The sequence below is a fragment of the Camelus dromedarius genome, chromosome 31 (assembly GCF_036321535.1).
Source record: "Camelus dromedarius isolate mCamDro1 chromosome 31, mCamDro1.pat, whole genome shotgun sequence".
Classification (NCBI taxonomy): Eukaryota; Metazoa; Chordata; class Mammalia; order Artiodactyla; family Camelidae; genus Camelus; species Camelus dromedarius.
Window position 1 is genome coordinate 9,901,232 of NC_087466.1, and position 10,076 is coordinate 9,911,307.

The 10,076-nt window shown below is 40.9% G+C and overlaps 1 protein-coding gene across 1 annotated transcript in view; it reads right to left on the minus strand.

Annotated features, from left to right (window-relative positions):
• The window catches only part of SVOP (SV2 related protein), a 60,866-nt gene extending 52,693 nt beyond the window's left edge, over positions 1–8,173 (minus strand). Inside the window, exon 1 of the mRNA XM_010999141.3 lies at positions 7,930–8,173. Coding sequence (XP_010997443.1) covers positions 7,930–7,964 — 35 coding nt within the window. The 5' untranslated portion in view covers positions 7,965–8,173. The remainder of the gene's footprint in view (positions 1–7,929) is intronic.
• Positions 8,174–10,076: the final 1,903 nt, after the last annotated feature.

A 10,076-nucleotide genomic window follows, 5' to 3' on the forward strand; every position in this document is an offset into this window, starting at 1 on the left:
GAAGGAAATGGCTACATGGCCTCATACCCTCCCTTTCAACACATCCTCTCCTCCAGGACCATCCGGGGCTCTGTACTTCCTTCTGTGATTAACAGCGACCACCGCAACCTTTGGAAAAGGTAATCTGTGACAGCTTTCAGAATTTTAAGAGCCCTGTGTTCCTACCCAGAATTGTTGTGCTGGGAATTCAACGTGCAGGACATTAAATGCTCCCCAGTGATAATCACAGTTAGGTATAAGCTTCCTTTTCAGTCTGATAGATACATGAACTTGGGGAATATATATCCAGAAGTTACAGACATGGTAGTTAATGATCCACCCTCCCAATGAGGGAGGATATTGATTATCAACTCCCCATGCATCCAGCCCAGTGTTTGCATTTTGCATCAATTCTCTTATTCATTTTCCTTAGTCCCATTTTACAGATGAGGACATTCAAGCACAGAGGGGCTGGGAGCTTGTCCAAGGTCACACAGTAGGTGTCCAAGCTGGGCCTTGGCAAAGCCATCTGACTTCAGTGTCCCCACTCTCAGCCCCTCTGCGGTATTCTCTTCTGGTTCTAGCATGCATGTTGCAGCTTTGCTGCGATAATGCAAAACTAGAAACCATCATCGGGCGAAATGGATCGTCACTAAATGGATGCACGGCACACGCACTAAAGAAAACGTTACAAAAATTTTTATTTATGTTCACCTGTATCACGATAGCCAAAGATGGAAACAACTTAAGTGTCCATCAGTGGATGAATGGATAAGCAAATTATAGTCTATCCATACAATCGAATAATATTCAGATACCTAAAATGCCTAAGATTGGTTGCTTCTGGGAAGGACAGGATGGGAACAGGAAGTTTTGAGGGAAAGACATTAAAATTTTTTTTTCATTTCATAATATTTGAATTTTTTTAACCTGCCCATCTATTACTCAACGAATAAATATAAATTACAATAATGACTATTTACAGAGCTCTTGTTGATCATTAACGTGTGCTAAGCACGTTACGGACACTTTCATCTGTGAAACGGGATGACAACAGGCTTGCACGATCACTGAGAAGATTAACTGAGCTTAATGAACGGGAAAGTGCCAGGCGTTGAGTAAATATTGACTTCCCTCCAGTCCAGCCTCGTTCAAGTCACCTTTCTGCCTTGAGCGTGGAGTATACTGACCTTTGTGAAATTCGACTTTTGAGAAAATGGCTTAGCTCCCCGGAGTTTTAAACCAGGATCTGTTCATATTCCTTCCCCGGCAATCCACTAGAAGCCAGGGCTCCTTGTTTATTAAAACTTGTTTTAAGACCGACATAAAGAGAGACCTCTGACATTAAATTACACTCAGATAACCAGACTGCATTTTGAATCAGTTGGGTTCCTAAAAACAGTTACCAACTACACGAGCCAAGATTTCCCAAGGAAAAAAGATGTAATATGAAAGAAAAAGAAAAGTAGCAGTGGCATATGTTAAATAGATGAGGGTTTCAGAATGGGCTGGCTCTCAATTTCTTGGCATTTGTTGTGTGTAAAGATAGCATATAATTTACCAAAATAGCAGGGAACATTTATTTTAAATAATTTTGCTATTGAAGGAAGAGAAGAGCTTGAGGAAATAGCTGTCAACCTAAAGATCTTGCTTGTACCATCATGTAATTCAACTCGGTACCTAAATGAGGGTCTGAGACTTGATGAGGGTATTTTAGATAAGGAATATATTTTTTTTCTCTTCTCATCTGAGCTTCTGGACCTATATTCCCTAAGTTCATGTATCTATCAGACTGAAAAGGAAGCTTATACCTAACTGTGATTACCACTGGGGAGTATTTAATGTCCTGCATGAAGAGAGATCATAGAAAGAAGAGCTCAACTCTGCAAACAGACTGATTGGGGTTTGGATCCCCTGCCCACATTATTTAGTAGCTATGAGGTTAGGTTACTTTGCCTCACTGGGTCTCAGTTTCCTGCTGACTGAATGGAGATGGTAATTTCTACTTCACGGGGTTGCCATGGAGATGAAAGGAGTCAATAGACAGAGCATCTCAAAGAGCCTGGCACCATCCTTCAGTATTTCAGTAAGTGTTTATTGAGTGTTGACGATGTGCTGAGGGTTGGGATACAAAGGGGGACAAAACACACTTGCCCTTCTGAAGTGGATGCCCTGGTTGGGAAGACGTTTAATATCTAAGTAATCAAAGAGATCAATATACATTTGCAAATGAATGAATCCTGAGACGGAAATAAATACGGTGGGACAGTAGATAAAGAATGATTGGAGGAAGGATAGACTTCCCTGGGATACATCAGACCCCTGACACTTGAAGCTTCCATACTAGTACTTGAAGATAGATACTCAACAATAAATAAGTGGCAGGGAGGGTATAGCTCAGTTGTAGAGTGTGTGCTTAGCATGCAAGAGGTCCTGGGTTCAATCCCCAGTACCTCCATTAAAAAAAAAAGAAAAACAAATAAACATTAAAAACAATAAATAAATAAATTACACGGTATGTTGGAAGGTGGTTAAGTGTATGAAAAAAAGGAAAAGAGGGCTGCAACTTTTTTCAGTTGTGGAAAAATACACATAAGATAATTTTTTTCCTTTTTTTTTCATGTAAGATAAAGCTTAACCATTTTAACCATTTTTAAGAGTCCAAGTTCAGTGGCATTAAGTACATTCACAGTGTTGGGCAACCCTCACCACTATCCATCCACAGAACACTTTCCATCTTGCAGAACTGAAACTCTGCACCCAGATGTATACACAGATCCCCATACCCCCCTCCCCCAGTCCCTGGCAACTGTCATTCTGTTTTCTCTCTCTATGAATTTAACTACTTTAGGAACCTGATATAAATGGAATCATATAGGAGTTGTCCTTTGGTGACTGGCTTATTTCACTTAGCATAACGTCCTCGAGGTTAATCTAAGTTGTAGCATGTGTCAGGATTTCCTTCCTTTTTAAGGCTAAATAATATCCCATTGTATGGATCAACCACATTTTTTTTATCCACTCACTCAGCGAGGGACCCTTGGATGGCTTCTACCTTTTGGCTATTGCAAATAATGCTGCTATGAACGTGGGTGGACAAATATCTCTCCAGGACTCTGCTTTCTATTCTTTTGTGGATATACACCCAGAAGTGGAAATGCTGGATCATATGGCAATCCTATTTTTAATTTTTTGAAGAACTGCCATACTGTTTTCCATGGAAGCTGCACCAATTTGCATTTTCCCTAACAGTGTATAAGAATTCTAATTTCTCAGGGGGAGGGTACAGCTCAGTGATAGAGTGTGTGCTTAGCATGCACGAGGTCCTGGGTTCAGTCCCCAGTACCTCTTCTAAAAATAAATAAACAAATAAACCTAATTCCCACCCCCCCAAAAAAAAAACAAAAACAAAAATTCTAATTTCTTCACATCCTCACCAATAGCTTTTATTTTAATTTATGGCTAATGGCTGTGAGAGAGGACTGGAATTCTAAGGAGATGATCAAGGTAGGCTTTGGTAGATGATGGCATTTGAGACTTGACAAAGGTGAAACAGATACCTTGGGGAAGAGCTTTATAGGCAGAGGGAACAGTGGGTCCCAAGGCAGAAGCCTACCGGGCGTGTTTTGAGGGACAACAAGAGGCTAGAATGGCTGCCTCAGCATGAGTGGGTGGAAGAGATGATGTGAGATGGGAGCCCTGGGAGGGGTTTGAACAGAGGAGGGATGTGATCTGACTTCTAAAGACTCCCTCTGGCTGCTGTGTTGAGAAGGGGCTGCAGAGAGACAAGAGTGGGATCACGGAGACCAGCAAGATGACCACTGCAGTCAACTCAGGTGAGTGATGATGAGGAACTGAACCAAGGAATGGGAGCAGAAGTGGAGAGAAGTGGTTGGAGTCTGGATGCAGCTTAAAGACAGGACCAGAAGGATTTCCTGATGGATTGAAGTGGAATATGAGGGAAAGAGGAGTCGAAGCTGACTCCAAAGTTTTTGGCCCAAATGGGACGGGTGCAGGTACCATCAGCTGGGATAGGTGAGGCTGAAGGAGGAGCAGGGAGGAGGAAGGATCAAGAGTTCAAGTCTGGACACGCGCTTCCATTAGGATTCAGAAAAGGACACTGTGGCTTCTGGGTGCTTTGCTGCCTGAACAAGTTGGAGGACAAGGGAAACAAGTCCAAAGTGGAGGAAGACAATAACACCAGCACCATTCATTGCGCCCTTAAGTGGAGCCAGACACTGTGCTGAGAGCTTCCCCGTGATGACCTCCCTGATCCTCACAACAGCCCTGCCGTGCAGATTCTGCCATTATCCCGACTTTACAGATGAACCTCCGACCTTGAAGAGATGAAGTCACTGGTCGAAGGCCACCCAGGTAGCAAATGGCAGAGCCGGAGATTGGACCCAGATCTGCCTGACTCAGAGCCCGCATTTTTACCTCTGCTGACGATTAAGCCCAGGAGAAGTCAAAAGATTCATTGAGGTGATGGACTTAAACTCAATCTTGAAAGACAGAGTTTGTAAGAAAGGAGACAGAGTAGACTGAGGAAATACAGGATGAGATTTCCATTTCTCGTCTACGTACTACAGGGTCCTGTTTGACCTAGTCCCTGCCATCCTCTGCATCCTTCCCTCAAGCCACTTACCCCTTATGCTCCATTGGCCTGATTTTGAGCTTTTCCCCCCGCATAAGTCCCTTTGTTTAAAAGGCTCCAGCCTATCTCTCTTCCTGGCTGGCTCCTACGCATGTCTGGGGGTTCAGCTCCAACGTCACTTCTTCAAGGAAGCCTTCTCTGGTCGTCCCCTCCCCATCTAGAACTAGTCTTGTCACACCCTGCGCTTGTCCTTTGTGGCCCTTATTCAATTCTCATAATTACTGTGCAATAATGTGTTCAATGTCCACCTCTCCCATCAGACCAGTGCTGTCCAATAGAACCTTCTGCAGTTGTGGGAATGTTTTGGACCTATGCTGACCAGTACAGCAGCCACTAACCACATACAGCTACTGAGCACTTGAAATGTAGCTAGTGCTAACTAAGGAACTGATTTTTCAATTATTACCTATTTTATTTATAAATCATATTTCATACTGTATATTATACTATAGAAATTATTTCATACATAAATCACATAGTTCAAGTTTAAATTTAAATAGCCACACGTGACCAGTGACCACTGTACTGGCCATTGAAGCTTTAGACTGTGAGCTCCTTGAGGGCAAAGACCATGTATCTCATTTTTGTAGAATCCCTTTTACCTAGGATGGGGCCCGGGAAAATGGCTGAATGAATGAATGAATCAGTCAGTCAATGCAGTCTGCAAAACTTGCTTTCAAAAAATCATCCTAGAAAAGAGAAACCCAGAAAAGTCTGACTTGCACGAGGTCACACAATAGGGCAAGACTAGATACAAAATCCCAGCCTCCTGAATCTCCTGTGTATGGTGCTGTGCCTGAGCGGACAGCAGGTGAAAGGCAGAGGTTGTCTGTAGTTTCAAATGATCCATCTTAGAGGTGCGTGAAGGTGCCCCCAAATGCAAGAAAGGACTATTTTCTTAGACACTCTCATTCCTTTCCCCCTCCCCTGACCCTGTAAACTACTTAGTGGCTTATAACCTATTAACACTTGGCTTCCCACAGGACTGAGCCTGTTTCAAAGTCCACTTTTGTCAACTCTCTGCAAGGCACACTGATTTTTTTTTAAAAAAAAACATATTGCTCTCAGGAAATCTGCTGCCAGCAATCTCTGAATAATATACATACAAAGCATGGCTTAAAAAATACCCAAGTCGTGATTTGTAACCCACTCAGAGTCACACAGCTGTTGATTTTATTTTACTGTTTTTAATAAATTGAGGTCAGCACGTTTCATGATTAATTTTGACATCCTTCAAATGTAATTTGGCTTTTGGAGACTACATTTTTTGAGGCATCCAGCATGAGGAGCATACATATTTTGTTTTCATAAATTATTTTTCAGATGAAATAAGAATAATAGTTAACGTATGTTGAGTTCTTTGTATCTGCCAGGCATTTAGCATATGTTATCTCATTTGATCTCCCCAGTAACCCTATGAATCAAATATTATTATGATTCCTATTTTATGGCTGGGCAAACTGAGTCTCAAAAAGGTTAAGTCACTTGCTCAAAGTAACACAGCCAGGAAGCAGCAGAATCAGGATTTGAACCCAAGTCTGTCTTACTCAAGAGCCAGTGCTCTTAACCAGTACACAATTTGTCCTCTGTAATAGATACTATATTTATTTATGTGTATAAAATATCAGAAAAAATAATCAAGAAATTTACACTGGGGTTTGGGAAGGGAGACTTACTTTTATTCTTGTGCTTCCTTTTGAAATTTATTTACCCTATGTATATATTATAGACTTGTATAAAAACTAAATTAATTTAAAAACTTAAGTAAAAACCTCTTAATAGTCTTACTCTCTTTTAATTAAGGAAAGAATTGTCACTATATTCATGTAGATTAAGTATACATGAATCTTTGAATAATTTGCCAAGTTTACATGTTCTGACATCATTTGAAAATTTATCCCAGTTTCAGTTCCAAAATGTGTTGTATTCTTGTACTGAGTCTCATATTTCATATTTTAGTTTCTGAGTTATTTTTTATTTTGAGATAATAGGTTGGTTTTTGAATGTGGTATTTATTTTCAATGAAAGTGGTATGTTTTCCTTGGGAGATTTGCACTCAGATTTGTACATTTTTATGTAGTCATAGATCAAACTCTAGATAGCATAGCTGATCATTCTTCAGCATTTGTGAGAATACATGCTGTATTACATAAGATATGCTATTTGTTGATCAATTAATAAAAGCTTAAAAGTAAACATTTAATTAATTAAACATTTTAATGAAAATTAATTTTACACTGATTGAGAAGTAAACATTACAATATCCTTCAGTACTCAGAGCCTCAGAGAGCTGTATCAGTCACACTAAAAGTCACTAGGGAAAATGCCTCAGTGGCTTAGAGAGAAAAAAAAATTAAGTCAAGAAAATACACACATTCTAACAATAATGTATTCTTTCCAAAAATTCCAAATGGTGTCTACTTTTACCATCCAAATGGCTAGTGCTTCTAAAAATTAGAACAAAAAATCCCCATTAATGTTCTTTTTAATGTCCCATCTCAATTCTTGGAATTTGCTTAACAAAATCACTATCAGCTTGTGGTGGGAGAAATGTGTAAGCTCCTCTACAAGGCCCCTGTCCTTTCCATTGCTTGATTGCATTCTCGCAAGATTTTCAGAGCACATTTGACATCCCTGAAAAATTCCAGTCCTCTAAGAAGTGTATTCCTGAGTTCCCAAGGATAGCGGTTGACAGTGAGTCTCACTCTAGCTAGCTGTTACAATAGCCTTTCATTCAGAAGAAGGCAAGAGGTTTCAGCGATGATGCACAGTTCTCCATTCACACACTTCGTAAACAAGACTTTGCCCAAGCCTCCTCTCTAGGAAGGAATCCCAGCTTTTTAGAAACCAGTTTGCAGTATCAGTATCATTCTGTTCTAAAAGACCTTGCAGAAAAAAAAAAAAAAATTAGGGATTTCACAGCATAGGAGAAGGACTGGAAAGGACCGATGTCATTGCATGGACCCATCAATTCAGTCCACATTTCAAAACAGCAGCTAACGCTTTCTTAAAACACAGACCTCGAAATCCCTTTAGGATTGAGAGCAATTCAAAGAGAAAACATAACACGGGTAGGTCCCCATAAGATTCTGACGGATCTGAAAAATCGAACTGAGTCAGAGATACAGAGGCAGAGCTGGTGGGGTAGGAAAATGGCTTGTCTCCTCCAGGCCTAATTCTCTTCTCTGAAACAGTTCTCTTTAAATTCAAGAAGTCATGCAGAGATGCCCCCCTGCAGGTTTTCATTTTTTTAAAGGAACGCCTGTCTGCCTCTCATTCGCCCCCAGGATACTCACGGCAGCTGCCTTAGCTGGAATAAGTCCTCCTCCATGTCCGCGCTGCGCCAGGACGAGCCCTTTTCATGGCCCTTACATGGTGGTGGTGGATGACGAGCGCTCGGGGTTTCAGCACCGGGGTGCTGGACAGCTCCCGCGCCGCTTCCTCCCTCGGTGGCAGCTGTTCGGGGGAGGGAGCCGCCAGGGACCAGCCCACAAGACAAAGCCGCCGCCGCCAGGAGACCGCGGCGAGAGTGGGCGGAGAAGAGGAGGCGGAGGGCAGAGCAAGCTGCGCGGGGAGAGGGGGCGGGGAGAGCCCTTCTGGTTAGAGGAATTTATAGGCTCTCTGTGGCCGGTGGTGTTTTACTGGGGTGCCTATAGGGCACACCAGCCTGGGAAATGGCTCTGCAGGTACCAGTGAGCACTCTTTTGGTTGACGACGCCTCTCTAAATGTTTATTTGTAGGGATTCATTAAGGTTCTTACGAGCATAATATTCTTGAAACCCAGGCTGTTGTTATAAACGCAGGAAATGAAAAAATTTAAATGTATTCATGCATTGAAACATTGTTTATTGTGCACCTACTGTGTGCCAGGCACTGTAATAGGCAATGGGAATATGACAGAGAACAAGTTAGACATGACGCTGTCATCACAGAGCTAAAGGTCTCTTGTGAAATGAATCAAGAAAAAAACTATACGTTGAGTAGGAGAAAGCCAAAATCATTCATTCACTCATTCAACAAGCGTTGTTGAGTGATTTCTGCAGTCCTGGGGAATCAAAGATTAACAAAATCAAATCCCTTCCTTCAAAATCCTCTTCATCTAGCTCAATGACTCCCCCATTCCCCTTCCACTAGAATGTCTGCTCCTCTTTAGAACTTAAGCTCCATAAAGGTTTGCTTATGTGCCCCCAAGGGCCTGAAACAATAAAACTTTATTTATGGACACTGAAATTGGAACTTAATATTCCCCACTACACTCAACCCTGGGGCTTTGCATTGTGGGCACTCATAAATGCTCATTAAACTGAAAACAAACATCTTTCATTCAAATGAGGAGATTCACTATCTATTTTAAGCCATGGACAGTACAGATAATGATTTATATCAGAGTTGGCAAGTTGGAGGTCTATTGGTAAAGTATCCGACTTGAGTTTTAATGCTGAAAGTTCCATGTCCTAGACAGTGCTGAGTCCCAAGCAAACTTTGACAGTCGGTTACTCTACAACCACAAGCCAGATCCAACATAAAGATTTTTGAGTAGCCTAAAGGTTTACAAGAATACTTTGAAGTGCAAGATTTAAAACTATAAAACTCTTAGATAAAAGCATAAGACTCATAGGAGTAATTCTTCATGACCTTAAGTTAGGCAATGGTTTTGTAGACACAACATGAAAAGCAGAAGTAACAACAACAAAAAAAAAAAGATACATTGGACTATATCAAAGTTAAAAGCTTTTATGCTGCAAATGATACCATCAAGAAAGTGAAAATACAACCCACGGAATGAGAGAAAGTATTTGAAAATCATATAACGAATAAGAGACTTACATTCAAAATATGTAAAGGACTCTTACAACTCAATGATAAAAAGACAAATAACCCAGTTTAAAAAATGGGCAAATGATATGAGTAGGCATTTCTTCAAAAAAGTTATATAAATAGCCAATATGCAATTGAAAAGATGCATAATGTTACTAGTCATTAGGGATATGCAAATCGAAACCACAATGAGATACCACTTCACACCCACCAGAATGGCTAGACTCAAAAAGACAGACAATAGTGTTGGTGAGGATATGGAGAAATTGGAACCCTCATACACTGCTGGTGGGACTGTAAAGTGATGCGGCTGCTGCTGAAAACAGTTTAGCAGTTCCTCAAAAATTTACACAGAGTTACTGCGTGAGCCAGCAATTCCACTCCTAAGTGTATATTCAAGAGTAATGAAAACACACACATGAAAATTTGTACATGAATACTCATTGCATCCTTGTTCATTATAGCAAAAAGTGGAAACAATCCAAATGTCCATCAACGGATGAGTGGGTAAACAAAATGTGGCCTATCCATACAGTGGAATATTATTCAGCCATAAAAAGGAATGAAGTACTGATTTCTGCTGTCACATGACTGAACCTTAAAAACAGTGCTAAATGAAACAATC